Source organism: Onychomys torridus, chromosome 10 (genome assembly GCF_903995425.1).
Source record: "Onychomys torridus chromosome 10, mOncTor1.1, whole genome shotgun sequence".
NCBI classification, from domain to species: Eukaryota; Metazoa; Chordata; class Mammalia; order Rodentia; family Cricetidae; genus Onychomys; species Onychomys torridus.
The window spans coordinates 89,853,800-89,880,393 of NC_050452.1; the positions used below are offsets into that span (position 1 = coordinate 89,853,800).

At 37.4% G+C, this 26,594-nt stretch overlaps 1 protein-coding gene across 1 annotated transcript in view; it reads left to right on the forward strand.

The window, feature by feature from the left end:
* Positions 1 to 12,781: 12,781 nt before the first annotated feature.
* LOC118591964 (transmembrane protease serine 11C) overlaps positions 12,782 to 26,594 on the forward strand; it is a 47,533-nt gene continuing 33,720 nt past the window's right edge. The window contains exons 1-2 of the mRNA XM_036200394.1: positions 12,782 to 12,885; positions 19,196 to 19,311. Coding sequence (XP_036056287.1) covers positions 12,830 to 12,885; positions 19,196 to 19,311 — 172 coding nt within the window. The 5' untranslated portion in view covers positions 12,782 to 12,829. The remainder of the gene's footprint in view (positions 12,886 to 19,195; positions 19,312 to 26,594) is intronic.

Below are 26,594 nucleotides of genomic sequence, written 5' to 3' on the forward strand. Positions count from 1 at the left end.
TCTCTCTCTGTCTCTCTCTGTGTCTCTCTCTGTCTCTGTCTCTCTCTGTCTCTGTCTCTCTCTGTCTCTCTCTCTGTCTCTCTCTCTCTCTCTCTCTCTCCCTCTCTCTCTCCCTCTCTCTTTTAGTTGCTGATAGATTCCACATAACAGAGATCTAAGTGACTTCACAAGATCTTCACAAGAGACACAGTGATTTATAAATTCTTGCAGACCTTAACAATTCTTACTGAATTCCTAAAGAAATTTCTCAGGATCATAATTGAGTTTCAGAATTATTAGCGCTAAGAAAAACCCAATGCAATATATACAATCATGCATATTAACCAATTTTAACAATAAAAAATGAGTATTTGATATTCAAACTGGAGTTAAAATAGTGAACATCACTAAGGAAAAGATAAATAATCTAAGAAAGCACAGAGTAAACAATTGACTATAAAGTAGATTATAGATAGTAGATTGAGATTTTAAATCTCAATTTCATAGTGTAGTTTGTTCATTTAATAAATGTATTATTAAGCCCTACTTCTGCTTCCCACTGTCTTTTTGAGGCATGAATGAAACAAAAGCAAATGACTCCTTGCTCTTAAGATACTCAGGCAATAACGACATGCATGTTGTGTAATGTAATTAGTAAAATAAAGAATAGCACATTTATGTGATAAGTAACAAGATAATGGGAAAGACCATAGAACTAGTAGAAAATATAATTACTTTATAGTAAAATGAAAGTTAATCTTCTGGAGCACCCATATGTCATAACCCTGATAACTACCTCTGTACCAGGAAAGGGGAACTGGTAACATTGCAGAATGCATGTTCACATCTGGAACAGGATCTAACCTTCACCGTTCACTTCCCTTTTTCCTCATTGACTAAACATGAAATTATTCAGAACCCTATATAGATTTTCCTTTCTATATTTGTTTTACATTCTTACTTAATTGAAAACTCAAAAATAAACTCTGAGCTGGAGATATAACTCAAGGAATAAACTGTTTTCTGTGTCTGCATTTGATCTTGAGTTCAATCCCAAGAATCCACATTTAAAAAAAATGAGTTTAGGGTATGTGCTTGCAACCCCAGCACTGAACAAGCAGATACAGGTGACCTCTGGGTCTCACTAATCAGGCAGCCCAACTGAATTGGTGAGTCCTGGGTCCCAGTGAGGGATCCTGTCTCCAAAACATCAATATGGATGTTTCTTAAGGAAGAGCACTGAGGCCTCAACATGCATGCACATACATGTGCATGTATACTCACACATACGCAGGAGCACACATATACACACACAAGCTAAATTTGTTCTATTGCTAAACAATTAGTTTGTATAATCTTCTAAAGGAAAAATATTTCTTAATTCTGGTGATTCACTTCAGTGAAAAAGCAGTTTTCTTGAAGAACAAAGTCCATTTTCATGAAATATTGTTCAACAAAAACTGCATGGTTGCATGAAGAAATATTGAGGAAATTTCTGGGATTAGTTAAATTTAAGATCAGGTAATGTCCAAAATCTTATCCCAATCTAAGAGGCTACCAAAAACAAGCAACTAGCTTTTAGTTTTAGGAACATCTGTGCAATAAAAATAATTGCTAAATATTGGGAGCATTTACATTTGTGCTTTATCTAGCTGACAACCATAAAACAAAAATAAATCATCTATGAAATCAAAGCCATCAGAATTGTGATTAAGTGATACAGAGCTTGTGGAAACAATCAACCAATATCTGACTGAGATGGTACCCATTCCCAACATTGGTTGGATGGCCAAGAAACTGAGACTAGGTAGCCCAGGGATCCAGGAGGAAAACCACATACTACTGTTCTACTAAGAGATCATGACAATTAAATGGCTCCTAATGACATTCTGCTATACTCATATATCAGTGCCTTCCTCAGCCATCATCAGAGAAGCTTTCTCCAGCAGCAGATGAGAACAAAAGCAGAGATCCACACCTATGCAATATGCAAGGAGCAAGAGACCTTAGAACACTCAGTCCTAAAAAAGATGTCTCCATCAAATTTTTATCCACAGGACTCAGAAAATTCTGTGGAAGAGGAGATAGAAAAAGTGTAAGAGCCAGGGTACATGGAGGATACCAAGGAATCAAGGCCTTCTGCACACAACAGGGTTGGCAAACATATGAACTCAGAGAGGCTGTGTCAGCAAGCACAGGGCCTGCAAGGGTCTGTACCAGATAGGGCTCTAGATCTGAAAGAAGTAGACACAAGTCCCCATTCCTAACCCAGAAGCTAATTGACAGCCACTAGCAAATGAAAATTAGTTTTCTTCTAGGGAGTCTACTAGGGAAACTAAATAATCTTAAGGGTAAACCCCATGCCCAACTGTAGACAGCCAAGACAAAAGGAGCACAACAGCACTTTTAGAGGTTCTTTGTCTCAAAATGTTAACTTGGGCAATTTTTTAAACCTTTTATGGTCCGTGTGTGTGTGTATGTGTGTGTGAGAGAGAGAGACAGAGAGACAGACAGAGAGAGCACATGCATGTGTGTGTATATATATATATATATAATATATATATATATTATGGATTTTGGTTTTGTGTTTTTATGGAATTCCTATGTGTGCAAATATGCGTGTTTCTGTGTCTATATGCATTTCTTGTGCTTTTTCTTTGCCTCTTTTGCTTGTTTGCTCTTTTTGTCTTATTGCAATTTATTTTTCTTTGATCTTATTGCATGTTATTATTATTTCTTCTTTGTTTCTTGTTGTCATTGTTGTTTTGTTTTGTTTTGTTTTTTGAGACAAGGTTTCTCTGTGTAGTTTTGGAGCCTGTCCTGGAATTAACTCTGTAGACCAGGCTGCCCTCAAACTCAAAGAGATCTGTATGCCTCTGCCTCTTGAGTGCTGGGATTAAAGGTGTGCGCCACCACCACCTGGCCTTATTATTATTTCTTAGATACCTGTTTGTTTTCTAACAAGAGACAGAATGTGTGTGGGTCTGGATGGGAAGGGAGCTGGGGAGGAACTGGGAGGAGTAGGGGAGAGGAAGTCATAATTAAAGTATATTGTATAAAAATGTGTTTTAATAAGAGAAAAAAATTAAAAAGGATTGAATTAAGTAATAATAAAAACTGAAGTAAATTGAAGAAATACTTAAGAAAATTAAAGGAGACATTTGCAGGACTGACTATAAACTTAACCCCATTTCCAATTATATAATTTCTATTGAAAATGGTAAAAAACAAAAAACCTTGGAATGATATATTTGAAGTCTTGAAAGAACTTAACTGCCAATCAAAGTTACCATACCCAGTAAAGTTAACTTTTAAAATCAATGGAAAGATGAAGAGATATTTATAGATAAGAACAAACTAAAGCATTTCTTGGTCTTATTCGGTATTGCCTAAAATTACTTAAAGGAACCCTACAGAGGATAAAGAATGTCAGTCATGAGAAGATAGGAAAGTAGATTTCATGAAAGGAATAGGTAAAGAAGGATAGGAAAGACTCTATCATATACAACTCAGCCAACCAGAAAACCCCCGTATGAATGGGAGAAGCAAAAGAAAGACAATATCTGAACCAAATAGGAAAATATTAACAAAATTGCAGGAATCTCCAAACTTCTCTCCCTGCAAATGGCCTAACTAAATATAAATGGTCTAATTTTCCAATGACAAAATTCTGACTGGATGTCTGGATTGAAAGTCAAGATCCAAAAGCTTTAGCTTGTTTTATTTTTGTCTGCAAGAAATCCACCTCACTAAGAAAGACACAGAGACTGAACATGAAAGGATAGGAGCATCTATACTTATGCCCGGCATGGTAGTTATGAAGCCAAAATTGGAAGAGATTAAAAAAAAAAATGGTCACCACCTACTAATAAGAGGAAGAGTCCACCAAGAACACACAACAATTGGAACAACATAGGTACCGAATGCTGGTGCACCTAATTTCATAACACAAACACAAAGGAACTGATAGGTGCAAATATATTCAGGGTGGATAACTTCAGCACCCCATCCATCCTTGTTAATTTACAAATAAATCAAACAAAATGTCCAAAAAGAAAGTGCAGAGTTAAATTGCACATATATGAGACATCTATAGCATATTCCATATAACTGCTGCAGAATATTCATTCTTCTCAACTCCTTGTGGAACTTCCTCTAAGATAGATTACATTTTAGGGCATAAAGTCATACCAAATGTAAAAATTACCAAATAATTTATTTATCAAATGATAGCAGAAAAGATAAAAATCAATCTCAAGAGAAAACTTAAAAAAACTATGCAATTATGTAGAGCTTGAACAATAAAATATGTTTTAAATATGTGTGTGTATAGAGTGTGCATTCATGTGTGTGCGGGTACATGTGCATGCTTGTGTATGTGAGAGTCCATTATTAATATTAGATGTCCTTTTCAATCATGCTTTACATTATTTATTGAGACATAGTCTCTTGGTGAACTCAGAGTTTGTCAATATCAATAATATAGCTAACTTTAAGGATATTTGCCTCTGCCTTCCCAGTACTGGGATGACAGGCAGCTGCCAAACTTGCCAGGTTTCAGGTAGGTTCTGCCAATCTGAACCCCAGCCTTTATTCTTACAGGTCAAGCACGTTTTCCACTGAGCTATTTCCTTATCCATGAACAGCACATTCTTGAATGATCAGAAAGTCACTGAATAAATTGAGGTGATATGAACTCTAGATTAAAATACAACTTACCAGGACCTAGAAGATATATCAAAGGCAGTTTTAAGAGGCCATTTTATGACTGTTTATGCTAATGACAACAAAGAAATCAAATAAACTCAATGACAGCCCTCACAGTCTCAGAAAAAGAAGAACAATCCATACAAATAGATGCAAAGAAATATTGTGAACCAGGATGAAAATAATGAAATACAGCCTAAAACAATACAAAGAATCAATGAAGCAAAGAGCCAATTCTATGAAAAAAATAACAAAGGTTTATAAACCCTAAGCCAAACTAATAACAAGAGAAAAAAAATCTAAATTAATAAAAATCAAAGATTGCTGGGTGTGGTGGTGCACAATTTTAATTCCAGCACTTGGGAAGCAGAGGCAAGCAGATTTCTGTAAATTCAAAGCCAGACTTGTCAAGTTCCAGTGTAGCCAGAGCTATACAATAAGACCCTGTCTAAATAGATAAAATAATTGATCAAAGATGAAAAAAAGGAGTATTAAAACAAAGGCCAATGATTCCAGGGTTCATTAAAGAAAACACAGTCTAAGATGGTAGAAAATCTAGAAGAAATAATTACATTCCTAGACACATATGACCTACCAAACTTGAATCAAGAAGATAATAAAGAACTCACATAGTTACTGCATGAACAACAGAATTCTGCCATGGCCTCCGACAAAGAAAAGCCCAGGACTAGAGATTAATTCACTGTCAAAGTCTACCAGACCTTAAAGGAAAACCAACACTACTCTACTACTCTACTACTTAACAAAAACAAAAAATAAAATAAAAATAAAAAAAGAAAGAAGGAAGATTACCAAGCTCATTCCATGAAGCTAAGATTTTCCTGATATTATCCAGGCAATAAAGGCAAAATAAAGAATAAAAGAGATGCACATAGAAAGGGAGAGGTACAGTTAATTCTATTTGCAAATGTCATAACATTATACTATAATTCTGCATCAGAAAGCACTTAGATCTGACAAGCAGTTCAGGCAAAACAGCATAATACGTAATTAAATACACAAAAATCAGTGCATCAATAATGAACTGTCCATGGCCAGGCACCAGGCTGAGCTCCGGGAATCCAATTGATGAGAGAGAGGAGATATACTGCAAGCGAGGGACATCTAGATCATGATGGGAGGACATGCAGAGATGACTAGCCACACTAGTGGAAGCCCATGAACTGTGGACTGCTGGCTGTGGAGCCCCCATGGGACTGGACTAGGCACTCTAGATACAGGAGACGATTGTTTGGCTCGAACTATTTGGGGGACACCCAGGCAGGGGGATCGGGATCTGTCCCTGGTCTATGGGCAGGCTTCTGGAGTCTGGTGCCTGTGGTGTGACACCTTGCACAGCCTTGGTGCAGTGGGAAAGGGCTTGGACCTGCCTAGGCTCAGTGTGCTGGGCTCTGCTGACTCCCCATGGGAGACCTCAATTTTGGGGATGTGGGGATGCAGGGTAGCTTGGGAAAGAGGGCTGGGGGGAGGGGGAGGAAGGGGTGTCTGTGGATAGCATTGGAGTGAGTAGAAATTTTTTTAATAAAGAAAAATCAGCCAGGTGGTGGTGGCGCATGCCTTTAATCTCAGCACTCGGGAGGCAGAGGCAGGCAGATCTTTGTGAGTTCGAGGTCAGCCTGGTCTACCAAGTGAGTTCCAGGAAAGGCGCAAAGCTACACAGAGAAACCCTGTCTCGAAAAACCAAAGAAAAAAGAAAAATGAAAAAAAAAAATGAACTTGCCAAGAAAGGCATCAGAGGAAAAGTTCTATTCACAGTAGCTTCATCCTGAGCCAGGCCTGGTGGCATATGCCTTTCATCCCAGTACTTGGGAAGTAGTTGATCTACAAAGCAATATCCAAGACAGCCATGGAAACCCTATATTGAAAAGAAAAAAAAAAAAGGAACGAAGGAAGGAAGGTAGAAAGAGAGAAAAATATTTATAACAGACTGTTCTCAAAATAATAAATAAAAACTTGCAATAAATTTATGAAAAAAAAAAGTTCAGCACCCACAGTTATAGGGAAAATACAGATTTGGCTTCACACAGTAAATTGTAGATTCATGACTTGACCACTGTATTCATACACATGCTACATTTGAGTGATGTTTCTGACAGTTTCACCCTCTGAATTATTTTATGAGGCTACCATCAATTATGCATTACTCTCCCCAGAGAGATCAGTGGCACAGGTGTCAATACATAATATGCCATATGTCATGGAAAAAGCATGAACTGTGTGAGGAAAAAAAATCTCACTTGGAATTAATAAGTAAACTTTGAACACAAATAGCTATGTTTCCTTGTGGATAAAAATCTAATCACTGAAAGTATCAGCTGACCCAATAAAAATAATAATGATAGTAATTATAAAATTATTTATGAAGCAGACCTCCTATGTAATAAATCTGGGAGAAGTGTTGTTCTTAATATTGTATCTTGAAGAAGAATCACCTAAGGTTCAGGAAAACCAAATAACACATCTAAGATCACAGAGTAAAGTTAAGATCTGAAATCGGTTTTGAAATTCTAAACCTGTATACTAGACTTTTATAAAATTAATTGTTGGTATTAACTTAATTGTTCACATATAAATCCAGTTCTTATTTCCTAAGCTCAATTTTCAATCCAACAATCACTAAATCCAATTTACTTGATGCAATAATTGTCAAACTCTTGGGCTAGCAAGATGGCTCAGCAGGCAAAGGCATTTGCCACTAAGCCTAATGACTTCACATATATTCCTAATAGCCAAAATGGTAGAAAAATGACTCCAGAAAACTGTCCTCTAACCTCCAAATATCCATGGCATTTATACACTCACAGACATGCATACACAATATAGATAGATAGATAGATAGATAGATAGATAGATAGATAGATAGATGATAGATAGAGAGAGAGAGATGGTAGATAGATAGATAGATAGATGATAAGATGATAGATAGATGGTAGATAGATAGATAGATAGATAGATGATAGATAGATGGTAGACAGACAGATAGATAGATAGATAGATAGATAGATAGATAGATAGACAGATAAATTCAGTGATACTCATGCTCTCAGTAGATCCACACGATGGGAGTGATAGTGTTCTGACAATCTGATGTTCAAGGCTTATTACCCATTCTCATTCCCTATTACTGACAAGAACACACTGACTTTATTTGAAATTAGAGCCTTAGAGTCATGGCATGGATCAGTTTCATGGATCTGGTAAGTTTCTCTCAGCTCTTCTATGTGGCTCTCTAGTTTTATGCTAAATGGATATGGTGTAAAACTGCTTTCAAAGTGCTTGTATTTACACCCATAGACAAGTGCAGTCCTCCAACTTGATTGGAGACACCTCTTTGGCTATAAACAAGGCAGACACGCATAACCAGTCAAGAGCTGGAGCGGCTGTTGCATTCTCAGCTGAAAGAGGACACGTGTATCATCCCACCCGCAAGGTCTAGGGAACATCACAGAAGAGAGTCAGAAGAATTGCAAAGCCCGGAGAGTGGGGAAGTACTATAAAACAGTCTTCCAGATATGTGTGCCTGCAACAATCATGGACACACAGCAACTGTGATCACCTGCAAAAGGACGGCATAAAAAACCAAAACCAAACAAACAAAGGAAATAAGACAGACAGATTTGACAAGAAGGAGATGAGGGATGGCAGGAGGAGAATCAGGGGACAGGGAGTTAATAGGATCACAGTTACATCTCATGCAAGTGTGAAACTGTCGAAAGTTAATTAAAAAGGAGCTGAAAAGATCGTTTTTTAAAACTACTTAATTTTTAAAGAATGTATTGTGTAAGCAGTACAATAACAATGTCACGGAATTAAAAACTTATTTAGGGCCAGCAGGATGCCCCAGGAGGTAAAGGCACTTGCTGCCAAGCCTAATGACCTGAGATTAATTCCTTAGACCCACATAGTGGAAGGAACAACTCACAAGTTGTTCTCTGAACGAAACATACACACACACACACACACACACACACACACACACACACACACATAGAAGGAGGGAGGCAGAAAGAGAGAAACATAGATAAATTTTTAAAAAATTTTTTAAAGATCAGTAACACCACAAACAATAAATAATAACAATAAATAACAATTTTCACTTTCATATATATGTATATATATACATATATATTATGAATAATGAAAATATAGAGCAAAATTTTATGCCTATAGTCTTTCTGTATGTATCAAAAATATATTTTTGCTTCATTTTTATTTGAAAACTTATTCCCTGACAATTTCATATATATAAAATGTATTTTCATGCCCTTCCTACTCCTCCTTCCTCCAGAGTCGACTTCTCATGTTCATCTCTGTCAGAAGGTGTTTTCATGTGCTTTATGTATTTCTGGCTCTGGTACCCAGGCCCTGGGACACATCCAGTCCCCAGGAACCCCCAGGCAACTCTTCCCCAGTTGCTGGCCAGCAGGAAAAACTCCCTGTGGCCAGGCTCCCCCACTAAAACCCCCCATCAGACCCTGCAATCTATATGACCCAAGCTCTACCCCAATACCCATCTACCTTTGACCCCACTAACTTCCTGAAACAAGGAATATACCAGCTCTGATTGGACCAAGAGCCCTGATAAGACCAAGAGTGACTCCCTGAGTCACAGAATCAACTAGTTTGGATTGGGCCAAGTGCAGTTCCCTGAGATTCAGAATCTGCCAGCTCCAATTAGACCAAGAGCTAAGATTGGCCCCAAAGGAGCCACTGGGACACAGACACAACAAGCAGAGTGAACCAACAGCAGCTCGCTCAGACACGGGCACCTCTTGCACCTATTGGAGGAAGGGATGGACAGACATCAATGCAAAAATACATACAACAACGTAAAGAGCAATATGGCATCACCAGAACCTAGCCCTTCTACAACAAGACCTGAACATCACAATGCAGAGGAAGCAGAAGAAAGTGACCTTCAAAATAGCTTCATGAAGATGCTAGAGGCCTTTAAGGAAAATATGAAAAAATTCCCTTAAAGAAATTTAGGAAAAGACAAACAAAAAAATTGGAGGAAATCAATGAATCCCTTAAAGAAAGCCAAGAAAACCATGAAAAAGCAATTTAACATGTGAAGGAAAGAGTTGAAAATCTAAAAATTAAAATAGAAACAATGAAGACAACACAAACAGTGGGAATGCTGGAAATAAAAAATCTGAGTAAATGAACAGGAAACACAGATGCAAGCATAACCAACAAAATACAAGAGATGGAAGAAAGAATCTCTGGTATAGAGGATACAATAGAGGAAATAGATTTGTTGGTCAAAGGAAACACCAAAGCCAAAACAGTCATAACACAAAATGTATTTCTGCACTATAGTAATAGAAATATTGGGTTTTAACTACTTAATTTGAATTCAATAGTCTGCAAATAGGTTGATTTTTAATGGCATTTTTAAGGTAGATGGTAGAGTCACAAAAAGAAAAATAAAGAAAATTATTTTCCAAATTCAGAAACATTCCAATTTCTATCATCACAATTGTTTAAATTGATTTTTAAGAAACTTCTACATAAAGTTTTGTGATTTTTAAGAGATGCTTAGAATTACAATCTCCATGTAAAATCTTTTTATAATGCTCTTCTACTATAGAATCTTACAAGTGTAACCCAATGTTTTTCCTTGAATTCCTCTACATAACTCATTGGCTGACTCCCACCAATAACACTAGGATTAGATTTTTGTTCTGTGTTCATGGGGCGATTTGTGTGTGTGTTCTATCTCATGTTTATATTTATGTGTTCTAACTGCCACATTATCTCACTGCCTTCATCACGCATCTAAGCCTTCATCATAAGATCAAAAGCATCTAAGACCATGACTCATGCATAGTTCCCCAAGTTGTGTGATATGTATTGATGAGGGAATGAAGTGTCATCCCTGAGCATCTTTTGATCTCCAACACCATTCTAGGCCAATAATTCAAGAAGCTTTTCATGTTGTTGCTGGTCCAGTGCACCCCAAGGCCCGTGTTCATTGTGTAGTAGAACACTAGTTTGATAGAGTTTACAAGCTTCAGATAGATGGTAAGAAACCTCAAAGGATAAACACAATTTATAGAGACAACAGAGAATGGCAAGAAAAGCACATATAGAAAAGTAGTGTCTGTCATTTTGTCTTGTTGACCGTGTCCTTTGCTCTACAAAAGCTTCTCAGTTTCAGGAGGTCCCATTTATTAATTGTTTCTCTCAGTGTCTATGCTACTGGTGTTATATTTAGGAAGTGATCTCCCCGTGCCAGTGCATTCAAGACTACTTCCTACTTTCTCTTCTGTCAGGTTCAGAGTAACTGGATTTATGTTGAGGTCTTTGATCCACTTGGACTTAAGTTTTGTTGACAGTGACAGAAATGGATCTATTCGCAGTCTTCTACATGTTGACATCCAGTTACGCCAGCACCATTTGTTGAAGATGCTTTCTTTTTTCCATTGTACATTTTTGGCTTCTTTGTCAAAAATCATATGTTCAGAGGTGTGAGAGAGAGAGGAGGGATTGTATGAGCAAGAGATGTTGAGACCATGGTTGGAGGAAGCACAGGGACAAATAGCCAAACTACTGGAAGTGCGTGAACTGTGAAACAATGGCTAAGGAGCCCCCATGAAACTGGACCAGGTCCTCTGGATATGTGAGACAGTTGTTTTGCATGAAATGTTTGGGAGGCCCCCAGGCAATGGATCGAGGACCTGTTCTTGATACATGGGCTGACTTTTTGGAGCCTGGGGCCTATGCTGAGACACTTTGCTCAGCCTTGGTGCAGGGAGGAGGGGACTGGACCTGCCTTGGCTGTGTCTACCAGGCTGGGCTGACTTCCCAGGGTAGACGTTCCCTTGAAGGAGGTTGGAGTTAGGGGGTAGGTTGAGGGGGAGGGCTGGGGAGTGGGAGGAAGGAGGATGAGGGAATCCATGGCTGATACGTGAAATTAAGTTAATTATAAAATAAAAATACTGTAAGAAAAGTCTGTAGTGATGAATTAAATACAATTAAGGTCTAAATTTTTACATGGTGCTGATCTCTCATCAAGATCCTATCAGCAAATGAAATGCATACTGCCACTATGTTCTATTATTATTATTATTATTATTATTATTATTATTATTATTATTATTGATTTATCATGGTATCTCTGATTATCGTTCCCTAGACATGTTTTGAGGAAAAGAAAGGTAGCACAGGCATCATGAGGCTAAACCTCTTTTAAAATGACTGTTGCCTGGTGTGAGTGGAGCACACCTGTAATCCAAGCACTTGTAAGGATTGCAAGTTCAGAGCCTGCCTGGGCCATATGTTGAGACTCTGCCTAAGAAGAAAGAAAAGACTATTAAACCAGGAAATGTTTTCTGCAACAGCACTAAAATCTAGACTCTTCCTTAAACCCTCACTGTGTCCCTGGCCTCTAGCAAATTAAATTTCTTCCACATAATTGAAGGTTAAGATGTGTCCTATCTCGCCTTTACACCAGTATCAAAATTGGCTGCGAGAAGCCAGGATGCTGGCCAAAACATGAGAAACTGCTGGTTAAACCCACATATCTTTTAATTAAAAATCAACACCCTGTAGATTTCAGAGTATCAAACATTCTTTACAGAGCACTAGAATTAAAGAAGCAGTAAAAATTGCAGGAGGGAATTCATGGAAGGATGAGACACGCTTGCAAGAGAGTTGTGGGTTGGAAAACATTCAGATCCTAATGGAAGGTTAGGGCTTCAAGAGCCATTGGCTGTTCACAGGGAACCAAAGAGAAATCGCCAGAAGTGTTAGAAGTGAGGTCTGAGCAAGGAGTGGGAGGAGCGAGAACTGTCTCTTGGTGCAGGACACACCAACCCACCCTTCTCAGCTCAGTCAGTCCTGCTACTTCCATAGTCACCACAACTGAATTCTAAATTCTGCCCTCACTAGGGTGCTACGACTATTTATTATTTATGGATCGGCATAGACACAGCTCATGGTTTACTAATGTTTTAAAATTAATTAGTAAATGTTTGGAAAGCACTTTGAAGATGAAAAGTTGTGTAAGTGCTAAGTATTATCATTAGGCCATTATCATAAAACACAATAAAAGCCATAGGTTCTTGTAAGCTAAATAGGTGGAGGATGACTGTGCCACGCAGCACTCAAGCGGAGGATGGCAAGGGGGCAGCCACGGCGGAACGAAGAGCCATGGACATCCCTGCAGAACAGGTGTGTGAAAGGGTGGGGGGGGGGGGCGGCCGCAGGAGGTTCAGAAAGACACTGTGGAAATGATTAAAGCAGCTAGCTACTTAACCTGCATTCTCGGGTTCTTAAAAACAAGCATTTCCACTACAACAGCAAAAAACAAACAAACAAACAAACAAACAAAAAGAGTAGTTCCTCCCACCTTAAAAGGAAATAGGACAAATACAAATTCAAAGCCGAAGGAAAAATAATCCAGTGGAAAATTTTTCACCATTAGAGCTTACTCTAAATTTCCCGAGAAACCTTTCAATTATAAGCAAAGGGTTCCTGTGGAACAACTGAAACTTGGAAATTTGGGGCAGGCATATCTTTAAAAGACAATTTCACTATGAATACAGAAAAGACACTAAATACGCACACACACACACACACACACACACACACACACACACACACACACACATAATTACGTGTCTGTGTTTCTGGTAATGTGGGGAGATGGGGATGTAGCTTTTTTTCTTGTTTTATTTTCTATGCTGTTCTCTCTCCTTACAAGTGGCAAAACAAAATGGAGGTCTTATTTAGCAGCATGATTTTACATTTAGTTTGGAAGTATAGGCACAACCAAAAGGAGATTTTTATTCTTGACATTAGCGATGATGCACTTGGTCTAGAAGACAAAGAGATGTGCTGACCTATCATTATAAAGGAGACAGACAGACCAGAGATTTTAGATTTAAGTTTTAATTTTTAAGCTAATCAGATAAACATGAAAATAAGTGTTTCCACACACATTGTTCTTTCCAACACTCTCACAAAGTGCAGGCATTGATAAACTCATTGGGAACTACTATATTTAAAAAAAAAAAAAATGACGCAAATCTGGGCAAAAATCTAGATTCTGGGTGACCAGAATATGTTGGGATGTTGCAACTTCTTAGTATACTGCATTAATAATTCCACTTTTCACTTTCGTATCAATACTTAGCTTATTTAACTGTTAGAGAAATATTGAAACATTTTCCATAAAATTAAGTTAATACTTACTTAACAAAACTTATGAAACCTCGGGTCCTAAGTAGTGTATTCTGCCTCCTTCAGATCAACTTGATCAACCTCTTATATTCCATAAATATTATCTGAGCAATACTGTGAAGACAGATTCTAGTTTTATCTCAAGGGATTAATCATTTTAGGTCCAGGCTAAAGTTGGAAATCCCTGTATGCCCTTTATAAATACATTAAATTACACCACTAATCTTAGCATTATTGCACTCAAATGATTCTAATATGTAATTTGTTACTAAAACATGTGTGGAAAATAAACATGCGTTGCTACAATCAAATCAAGTTGTTTCTGTCCTTTACCTCAACTCCTAACCAAGACTTGATTTCTGTTTAATGTTGGGCATTAAATGATTGTTTTCCAAACAACATTTCATCTAATAATAGGAGTTTAGAAAAGTAGAATCCATATGACTGATGTTGTTTATAGGAATGTTCTAAAGAAAAGAATAATAACAAAGTGGGACTTTCCTCTTGAGTTTAGGAATCTGCTGCTCCACAATGAAACCAATAAAGACTTCGGAAATAGGAAGAGGGGGGTGCTAATCCTCACCTCGCCTAAGTTATGAGGATAGTCATAAGGCAGCTCCTCTGCACCCCCCAGAGAGAAAGATCACTATAAAGCTTGTCTCCCCCTCTTTAAAATTAAAAACAGGATGGGTGGTTCGCAAATTCCCTCCCAGCTCCCCACCAGGAAGTTTCTCCGTCCAGGAAAGCTACATTAGAAAGTTTGAAGTCTTATGTTGACTCCCTACCAGACAAATTCTTGTGTCCAAAAATCACTTTTATATAGCTTTGTAGAAATCAGACGCTAAAGCAGTAGTTTATAAGTCTCTATAAGTTAGTAAATTATTATGAGACTGTTAGCATTCATTTTTTCATTCATAGAAGCAGAATTCTATATGGTTCTGTCTATCATAAGGACACACATTGAGAAGAGTTGAAAAATAGACCCCACATATTTGTCACATCAAAATTGTCATTTGTAACATTTTCATTGGGACGTATTCTGTAGCAAGCTGTATGAGTAAAAATAAAATACATATGCATTTACTGGTAAAGTATGGAGGAAAATGTCTGAGAGCACATGCTCCTACATAGGATTAAGTTAACGGGATTTACCATATCGTTGAGTCAATTACTTCACCCCAAATTGTAAACACTATTCTAGATTCAATATGTGAGCTGATCAGACTGGGGGGAAACATAATTTCAGTCTTCTTTCAGAAGAATCTCTTGAACACAGAATTTCAAGGCTAATCTGGAAAAAGAGGGAGGGGGAGGGAAAATTACATATCTGGAGTAATTTCCTTTTCTTCTTCCAACCCAAAAAGTTCCTAAGCATCGTATGGAAACATTGAGAGACACCAATTTAAACAATGTACTTTTTAATAAAGAGAATCTTATCTACAGTAAAATAAAACTTACGAAAATGTCATCGATATTGGAACCCTAGCTGACACTATTTCTTTAGAAAAAACTATCCCTCAAGGAATCTGTGCTAACTAACTAAAAAGCAGGCTTCATAACAGATATTTCATTTTGTTACCAAATAAAAATCAAAATAATATAGGCATTAATATAGGTAAATCAAAGTCATCAGTATTTCATATAGTCACTAAATATATGTATTTATGCTTCATGGTGTTAGAAATATTCTAAGACATCCATATAAGCATGTAAGTATGTAAAACACACACATATATAGGTAGTATATAAACTACATAGAATATAGAACATAAAGTATATAATATGGCATATAAAACATGTGAGTTTGTGTTAATATAAAAAATATTGATATTTATGCAGTATTATTTTAACTCATAATGTTAATACAAATCAAAATATATACATAAAACCTACATATAATGGGTTGAATTGTGCCCTCCCATTCATACATTAATATAGGGCCCCTGATATGTCAGAACATGAATGCATTTAGGAAAAACTTAAATGGAGTGATTTTTATTAAGCTGAGGTTATTGGATAGACTCTAACACAGTATGGCTGTGCGTATAAGAGGAGGGAGGGTTCAGGACGTGAGAACAAGCTATAGTGTGAAGTGACAAGGGGAAGACGCTTCACCTACAAGTTTGGCCTTGGGAGTTTGTGAATCCGCCAGAATCTTATTCTCAGGTTTCCACCTTCCCTAAGTAAGAATGCAACTTCCCGCACTACCGTGTCTAGGCTGTGGAACTTATGGCAGTCCTGAAAGCTGATGGAAAGACAGAGCACACAGAACAAGTTAAATTTGTAAAGTGGTTAACAAATATGGGTACGATAAATTCTTCATTTAATTTCTAAAGATACTTCTTTCACATTTGTGAAAAATAAAACAGCATTTACCACGCTGAATCATAAATGCATTAAAATCAGATTGCTTCCAATTTGTAAATCATAAGACAGCTTCTTATAATAACTTTTGAAGGACAGAGGAGGGCTCAAAGGTGAAGTTTTTGCTGTGCAAGCATAAGGATGTGAGTTGAGAGGCCCAGACCCCAGGTACTAGGCCAAGTTTGGGAGCACAGTGCCTATAATCACAGTGTGGGTGTGGCAAAGACAAGCAGATCTTGGAGGTCTGACTGGATTCACCCAGGTGAATGACTCAAAAACTGAGATGGACTGGATGAAGAGACAGTTGGCTTTCTAAGATTGTGACTTCGAATTGGATGACTCGCTGGGCTTGCAGAGAAATGTGACACATTTCCATAACTTTAGAATCCTATCCCAGGGAACCAGGGCTCTCACTAACTTATGAGGTTTCTAAAATTGCATGTCGTTAAAGTAAATTTGGATTTGCTCATTTAAAAGGTGCAGAGAGAAAGAAAGACACATAGCATTGATCTCTGACCTATACATATACACCCACAGACATTTGCACACCACCACATACACACATACACATATATTTTTTTAATGAATTAAAATTCTGTATGCTCTTCTATGCTGTCCATCTGTTGCTTCCAAGTTGTGGCTTAATGCCTAAAATTTACAACCCTATGATTTGTAAATGATAATGAAAAAATTCCACAGCTGAGTGAAAAACAACAGATCTCCAAAAATTACATAGTGTATGATTTCATTCTATAATGTTCTTACACTACAAAAATATAGGAAGGAAAAACAGAATGGTGATTTCTGGGGGTTAAAGAAGTTAAGAGAACAGGAAGGAGATGGAGGGACTACATGTTCAAAAGGAAATACGAGGGACCTCTGTTGACAGAAATGCTCAGTATCTTGGCTCCATGAATGTCGATGTCCAGGTTGTGATATTATAGTAAAAATCACTGTCAAAGAAAATTAATTAAAAGATATGAAGAATTTATATTATTTCTTATAGTTACATAAAAGTCTGTAATCACTTCAAAGTGGAACACTGATTTTTAAACATTTTAAAAATAAATAGAGAAACATATCTAGGGAAAGCATCCTATAAAATAATTTAACCAGGAACTACAACAGAGCAATGTCAGAAAGGAAAAAAAAACAAAACTAGAATTTGGGAACGATTCCAGGTTTAAAAAGTTGAGACATATAACAACCAAACACAATGTAAAAAATTTGATTTCTGTTCAGCCCAAATAAAAGTATGTAAAAGACATTTTGATGATGATAAATGTGAGCTTAATATTAAAAGATATTAAGAAATTAATGGTAGCTTCACTAGGTGTATCACTGATCACAGAAAAATATTCTTAATTTTTAGATGAAACATAAATTACCAAGGTGAATTCACTGTAACTACTTGAAAAAGCTACATAAAAACATGAAGTCAGTATCACTGTGAAACATTAATAGTTCTTAAGTTTATGAAATAGGAATGTGGCCATCTGATTAACTGATGTCTTTTTAATGAGTATTAAGATTTTTCCAGTCATTATTCTATTCCCTCCCCTTTTCTTTGCTCCTCTTTTCAGTAAACTCTTTGAAGGAAAGATCAGCAGTCAAGACTCTATTTCTTCTAATTCCACTGTCTTTTAAACTCAGTGCTATTCCTAAAGCTTCCCATCAAGTCATCTGTGATTTCCGTCCTCTTTCCCTAGTCTGTCTGAGCTACCTTTGAGCACAGCTTAGCTTGTTCCTTGTTGATTCTCCTCCACTGGCCTCAAGGATCCACTTTGCCTGCCTTTTACATCCCTCACTGGTTGTTTCCTTTGGCATCTAACCTTTTCTAGGTCTTCTTTCTCTCTAACATTCTAACAAAAACAAAAACAAACAAACAAACAAAAACAAAAACAAAAAACACAAGTGAACCTATCTTGGTCTTCTTCTCTACCCTCCCTGAATCCCTTGGTATTGACCTCCACTGCCAGACTCTGATCTCTGTGCTCAGGGATGACAAACTAACATGACCAACTCACACTCCTTTTCCAAATTTCACACTTGTATATCTGACCCACACGGCCTCACAAATACCTGCTGAACAACCCTCACAACAATACTGTTGCATAAAAAGTCTTTCATCTTATATAAGGACAACACCATCTTTTATGTGGTCCTGGTAAATAAATTTTAAAAAAGTCCTCAATTCCTCTTACAACCCATCTTTCCATCATGGTATCTCTTAAAATACATACAAAATCCAACCTCTTTGTTCCACCTGTATTTCCCCAGTCTCAGCCAACACCATCTTCTGTTTCAGTCATCGTAGTATTTTCTTCCTTTCTTTCTACCCTCTCCTTCTACTTGTCCACTGCAGTTTCTTATTCACAGCATCCAGAGGTGTCCCATCGAGACATTAGGCCAATTCATCACAATCTACCACCGAAAGCTGCTCAACGCTGCCATTTTGCTGAGAAAAATCAAAATCATATCACAAGGCTCAGGAAATCTGGGCCTTAATGCCTCTCAACCATACTTTCCCACTACACTCCCCTCATCCACTGCTCCAACCACACTACCTAACATGCCAAGCTTGGACTTATTTATTTATGTATGTCTTTTCTATGTCTACTCAGTAGTTTATAAGCTGCATAAGGACAGAGGTGACTGTTCCTACATTAGTGCTTGGCAGGGAAAACCAATTACAAATACTCTTAGAAGGGATAAATGAATGTTGATTTAGTATTACCATTAGCAATTATAGGTACTTAAAAATAAGCATCCCTGATACTTTATCCACTAATTCTATACTGTTTCCAAACTCATCAGTCTATTGAATACATCATTAATGTAAAATAACACACCTCTACACTTAAACCTAAATTCATATGTATTTCCAAGATTCCGAATCAAGCTCTTACTGACACCTTCCTGTCCTTTCCCTCAGAACACAGTCCAAAACAAAAATAAAGCTCACAAGATGTGGAAAGATTACCCTAGTCATCTTAATGACAGTGGTTGCTGCAGTAGTAATTGGACTCATTGCCTATTTTGTCGCCTGTGGTAAGTACTCATTATGTTTATCTTTACAGTAATATGCACTGACTCTACACTGGGAAAACTAGGAAATTTGAAGAAGGAGAGGAAACATAACTTTTTGTTTGTTTCTTTGTTATGCATTTTTTTTACCCTTGTGGTCATTAACATTGACTACACTTATACTTAAGACTTGATTGAGGGATAAGTAATATATAAAAATTATACATGTAATATATATTGTTATAAGTTTTGACATATGAGTCACGAGACTATCATTACAATTAAGATAGTAAATATTCACCCCAAAAATATTCACCCCAAAAATTTGTCCTCAGACTTTGTCCTCAAGTAACTTTTATTCTAGTGCATTCTTACACTAGAGACATGATATTCTTTTGTTTTGTTTTGTTTTGGGAAAGATTTGGGGATTGAGACCACTTTAATGAATAAAGTAGACACAGTCTCTATTTGTTGAACTTAGGAGCTAATCAATGAGCTAACAAATAAATATGAAAGCTAAAGACCTGAGATTTCTTACTATAGAAACAAGATCTCCTACTCCAAAGTCTGTGTTTCTTCTATACAATATTTCCTACCCATAAAATTCTTCCTTAAGTGTAGATTCTTCTCAAATATTCAACTGTCAAGGAAAAATATGTCTATAATTTTTCAATATATTTTATACATAAAATAGGAAAAATTATGAGGTCAGTGGGTTTTTTTTTAAGTAGAGCATTGTGCCAACTTTTCTGTGTCTTCTTCTGGTCATTTTTAAGCATGATTTTTATCATTAAAAATACTTATTGTACACATTGGGTACAGTGTGATATTTTGATACATGTACATAATGTTTAATAATAAGGCAATTACCATGTCCATCTCCTTAAATTATATCATTCTTGTGTTTATGATTTTTTCTAGTTCTTTATAATCATAAAATGTACTCATCTTAATGACCATAGGACACTAGAACGCATTTCTTCCATCTGACCATACTCAGGCATTTGTCATCTGACCTCTCTTTGTTCCCCTTTCTCGGCACTTCCTAGTTACCATTGTTCTATTCTTTGATTTTATATAATCAATTTTTATAGTTTCCACATGTGAGTGAGAAAAAAACAATATCTACATTTGTACAAGAGGAAAATTTTATCAGTAATAGGCAATAAGGACCTGTCCCTGGCACTTAGCTGGCTTTGGGGAACCTGTTTCCCATGCTGGATTACCTCACCTGGCCTTGATGCAGGGGGAGAAGCTAGGTCCTACCTCAACGTGATGTGCCACACTTTGTTCAAGCCCATAGGAGTCACTCCTTTCTGAATGGACATGGAGGAGGACTGATGGGGATAGATGGAAGTCGGGGAGGGGAAACTGTGGTCAGTATGTAAAATAGATGAAAAAAAATAAAATAAAATCTAAAAAAAAGTATTGTAGGCTGAATCATGAACCAAAGGGGTGTATATAAGAATATAAATCAATTTATTAATGAGTGCTATAGGAATACAGACTCATGGGTACAGGATAAGGTAGATCCAGTTGCAGAGTTCTTCTGCTTTGTCCGGGAAAGATGGTGATGCCCCTTCATGCTGTCTGACTCAGTCTCCACAACCCAGAAGAGAGCATGACCCCCCTCTCTCTTCACTTTTAAGAGGTAGGCAGACAAGAAGCACTTCTATCAGGCCAGGTAGCACAAGGTCATAGGTGAAGCAAATACCCACTATACTTCCCCTTTTTAGTCTAATGTCCATTTTTGGCTACAGGCCTAAAATATCTGATATACCATTTTCAAAAACAAAAAAATTTGAAAGACTGTCCTATCCTGTCTTGGCAAGGTTCAGCAACTGTTTCTCCTTGTGTACTGTCTGTCCAGAATGGACAGCATGCTACTGTCAGCAGTTGAGGCAAGGGCAGTTCTGTGCCCAATAGATCATATTTGCCAAGAAGAAGACAAATTCCATATGGAGTGTTTTCAGTGCCCAACATCCTCTTGGGAGTAGATCGGTGCTGCCAGGAGCAATTATGTCTCATGTCAACAGAGTTCTAAGTTATTCAAACATTTAAATGTCATATTCTCCAGGTCTATTAAGTGTTTGAAGAGTATCTATCCATCTAACATATATTTCTGTATTTCTAGGAAACCTAACTAACATAAGTATGACAAGCATGAATGACTATTAACCTGTAGGTATTATGAACCTAAATAGCCTAAAGACTAAAGCTTCACACTATAAAAATAAACAATCTGTAAACAGATGCACAGTATAAAGACAATGACCTAAAATTTGTGATAATATACAAAACATCTCAATCACAGGTATAAATGTATAGCATAATATGATAACAATAACCTTAATATGTATCAATATACAAAATATCCTAAATAGAGATAGAACAAACATACAGCATGAAAATAGAATTTTACATTTGTATCAATATACAAAAAGATTTTAAACAGGAGTAGGAACAAATAAACAATATGACAAATAGTTTTAAATTTGTATCAATATAAAAATTATCTTAAACAGGAACAGAAATATAATTTTACATTTGTATCAATATACAAAAATCCATACCAATGCAAATTATCTAGAGCTGATACTTTGATAAATTAGTTTACAAGCAGATAAATAGTCTACCTTATTATCCTATCCTTTGTATTCCCCCTTTTCTTTTCAAAGAGATTACTGAGTCTAAACTTTATTGATCCACCCTCTCCCCTATTAATTTACAAGTAACCCCTAACAGAAGACAATTATCCATAAACCTGGGAAAACAAACCTGCTGAGAGGGAGAGTATCGTTTTCTTAGAATTGCTTCTTGCTGACTGGAGGACTATGGTATCTCTGTGTGAACCTGTAAGAAAGCTCGAACAGTAGTTAAACCTCATTAAGACTAGCTGTAACATTTATAGCCAATCTTAGAGTAATGGGCAAGGCTTGTCTGAAGTTTTGGCTATAGGTGTAAGGTGTGAGAATAGCTAAGGTCATCACAAGGGAACCCACAGAGTCAACTAACTTGGGCTCACAGGAGCTCACAAACACTTGATAGACAGCTAAGGAGCCCACATGGGATGGGCCTAGGTCCTCTACATATGTGTGATAGTTGTATAGCTTGGTCTACTTGTGAGACTCCTGGCAATGAGAGCAGGGGGCTCTCCCTAATGCTTTGACTGGCTCTTGGGAACCTGTTCCTCATACTGGGTTACCTTACCAAGCCTTAATACAAGGGGAGGAGCTTAGTCTTACCTCAACTTGATATGCTATGCTTTGTTGACACCCATGGGCAGCCTGCCCCTTTCTGAACAGAAACAGAGGGAGAGTGGGTGGGGGGCAGAGGGGAAGTGAGGGAAGGGGTTGGGAGGAGTTTACAACAGGAAAACAATACCAACACAGACAGAAACAGAGAAAACTGTGCAGAGTGAGCAAATCAGGCACCCAACCCAGGAAGTAGGGAGTTTGTATCACTTCAGCTGTATCTTCCATGTACACTCATTACACAGATTGCAATGATAGCTGTTACAACTGCTAAATCACAAATTATAGTCATAACATGTGCCAAAACAAAAAAACTATGAGTAAGAAGTTCTCACTAAAAAGATGGACTCTAGGGCTGGAGAGATGGCTCAGCTGTTAAAGGCTAGGCTCACACCAAAAATAAAAGATAGACTCTAAACTCAGTCATTCATCAAGAGTGGGTGCCAGAAACTGAAGATAAGAAGAGAGTATTTAGTATTTAGTATTTAGTATTATGTTTGGAAATAGAGGAGCTTTCATTTCTTGCATTATTATCACCAACTTAACATATGAGGAGTTGGTATTTCCCCTTTACATCAAGCATGAACAGACTTCATAAAGATCAATGTTATCTTGAAAAGACTTTTACAGACTAAGGAACATAGCAGACTTAAGTCTGCCTTCCACATGGACTATCTAAAATGTAATTAATGAGTTTTCAGGCTGGAGAGATGGTTCAGTGGTCAAAAGAACTTGCTGAACTTCCACAGGACCCTAGTTCAGTTCCCAGCATATCCATCTATCAGGCAACTCACAAATCCCTGTAACTCCAGCTCCTGGGTCCTAGCTACCTCTTCTGTCTTCTGGAGGCACCCACATACAGGTAACAGACACCACACAAACACACAAATAAATATAAATAAACCTTAAAACAAATAGAAGTTGTTCATGGTGTCTCAGCGATCCCCAGAAACAGCCAGAGCCAAGGGCATAAATGATGTGTTTCTGAGGGAGCAAGTAGAGATTTTTCTTCAAAGAATCTTCATCCTTGGTCTGATCCAAGAAGCAACCCACAGAGCATTTAGATCTCTGGATAACGATGTGCCAGAGGAGTCTCAGACCTAAACACTCAAAAAGGAATAAACACATGAATAAACAGATGAATTTGTCAATGAAAAGGAACTGTAGTCAACACTACTCCAGCAATGCCAGGAAGCTCAAATCAAAGGTCAGAAGGATACAGAGGTAGACAAATACCATTTTCCTTTTCAAATATTCTGTAGTATTTAACTGTTTGGTAGTTCACTATCATAGACTCCAAACCGAGAAATAATGGACCATATTTTCACAACTGTTCGTTCACTGGAATCAGTAATTAGCTAAAGAACAGCTGAGCAAACCAGAGCACAGAACAGTTTTCCCTCATGGGTACTTTCCTTTCTCTGCTTCATGTTACCCTAAATGATAATCATGTGCTTTCTAGTTAGTTTACCTTATTTTTTGTTTTTATTATTACTTTTTAATTTTATGTGTATGAGTATTTTGCCTGCATGTATATATGTGAACCACACAAGTGCAGTGCCTCCTGAGGTCAGAAGAGGGCATCAGATCCTCTGGACCTGGAGCCACCATGTGGATAATGCTAACAAAACCTGGAACTTCTCACCTCCATCTCTCTAATCACAATATTTAGTTAACTTTTCAAGGGAGGCAATTAGTACTCTAAGTAAAAGAAAAAGAAAAGGAATAAAGGTACATGAAAGTGTCCAAAAACTGAGTTAACAGTCATTCATTGAGTGACTACTTCTGAACTAAAATGTACTAAGCACTTAACACGGTAAAGTTTTCAAGTAATTTGGGGGACTCTAAAATTTGAATTTTACATGATTTCCACATATCACCAAATATCATTATTATTTTGAGTTTTTCAAACTTTCTAAATGCATAGGCTATTATATGTTCATAGAGTATCCAAAAACAAGCCAGATTGGGTCCTGCAAATCATCATTGAAAATCCCTATTGCAAATCAATGAATTTTAGCACCAACTCTTAGAATCACTTGAAAAGACTTTTCTCCAGTACTCATAAGTGGGCTGTGGATACAGGTCAGTGATAAAGTACTTGCTTGGGTTGCATTAATCTTTAAGTTCAATTCCCCAGTGGCTCAGAAAGAGAGAGGAGAGAGAGAGAGAGAGAGAGAGAGAGAGAGAGAGAGAGAGAGAGAAGACAGACAGAGAGAGAGAGAGAGAGAGAGAGAGAGAGGAGAGGAAGGTGAAAGGAGGAGAGAAAATATTATCAAATGTTAGTCTACTAGTCCTAAGTTATAGTCCTATTGGAGTAATAAGTTCAGACGTTTGATTTCATGGTAGGGTGACCACAGATGTTGAAAATATAATGCCTCCATGGGACTGGACTAGGTCCTCTGCATAAGTGAGACAATTGTGTAGCTTGATCTGCTTAAGGGGCCACCTGGCATCCATCCCTGGTGCATGAGCTGGCTTTTTGAAGCCCACTACCTACAGTGGGACACCTTGCACAGCCTTGATGCAGGGGAAGTAGCTTGGACATGCCTCTACTGAATGTACCAGGCTCTGCTGACACCTCATGGGAGGCCTTACCTTGTTGGAGGAAGGAATATGGGGTGGGTTTGAGGAAGGCTGGAGGGGCAGGAGGAGGGAAGAGAGGGGGATCTGTGATTGATATGTAAAATGAATAAAAAATTCCATTAAAAAAAGAAAGAAAAAAGAAAATATAATGCATTTTTGTTTGTCTCAATATAACATTTTACTATTTTTTTTTAGAATTTCATATATACACAACATAAATTTTGATCTATACTCACGTCTATGCCTCCCCCCCAACTCCTCCCAAATCCACTGTGCATCGTCAAACCCCTTCCAAGTTCATGGCTTCATTTTTTTTAAGCCCATTGATTCCAGTTTGTGCTGCCCATATACTCATGGGTATGAGGTCTTTACTAGAGCGTAGGTGGATGACCTGTCAGAAGACACACTCTTAAAGAAAACTTACTCTCCACCCTCCAGAATTCTTAAGCTTGGGGTGGGGACTCATGAATCCCAGCTCTTCCAGGCTGGAATGTTGACTAGTTTGAATTTCATCTTGCACCCACAGCTGCTATGAGTTCATGAGTATCACGGCCCTGTCACATGCACAAAAGTCACTGTTTCATCCCAGTTTCCCCTAACCTCTGGCTTTCACATGATCTTTCCAACCCCTTTTCCTACAATGCCCCTGAGTCTTGCCTTGGTTGGTCTAGGGTATAATTATAGACATCACATTTGTATCTGAGTATTACACATTATACATTTATTCTCTACAATTTGATCAATTGTGAGTCCCTAAATTAACTGTTGTCCACTGCACAAAGAAATTTCCATGATGAGCTCTGAGAGCTGACATAGAGATACAAATTTATAAGACAGTTTAAAATTATGTCCATTTTTAAAAGCTATGACAAAATGATTTTGCATATTCTTATCACAGAGAAATGATGTTTGAAGATATAAATATTATACCCTGATTTCCACACTACATAAATAGATGTATTAAAACATTGCATGGTATCCTATAAATACTTACAATTATTATGTCAATTAAAAGTAAAATTATTTCTGTAGTCTAATGAATAAAAAAAAAATCTGTACACAAAACCCATTCCCAGCGATGTTATCTGTAGTAGAACCTGTACTGTCCAAAGTTCTCTGTGTATTTCTGGTGGGCAGCCAAGTTTGAGGACAGCTGACCTCAAAGAAGACAAACAGGATTTAGCTCAGTGGTAGAGCGCTTGCCTAGCAAGCGCAAGGCCCTGGGTTCAATCCTCAGTTCTGGCAACAAAAAAAAAAAAAAAAAAAAAGTTTCCTCAGAACACTATGGTGTGAATGTGGTTAGAAAGAAGACAAACAGACATAAGAGAGTAAGACATTTGGAGGTTCAGAGGAAGTGACCAAGTTCACTATATCATCTCAAGGTGCTAGGAATCCAGGCTCCTCTAGTCATGTTGCTCTGCCGTGTGTGTCCTGCTTTGCCAACATCGCCCCAGTGTCTGAGCCATC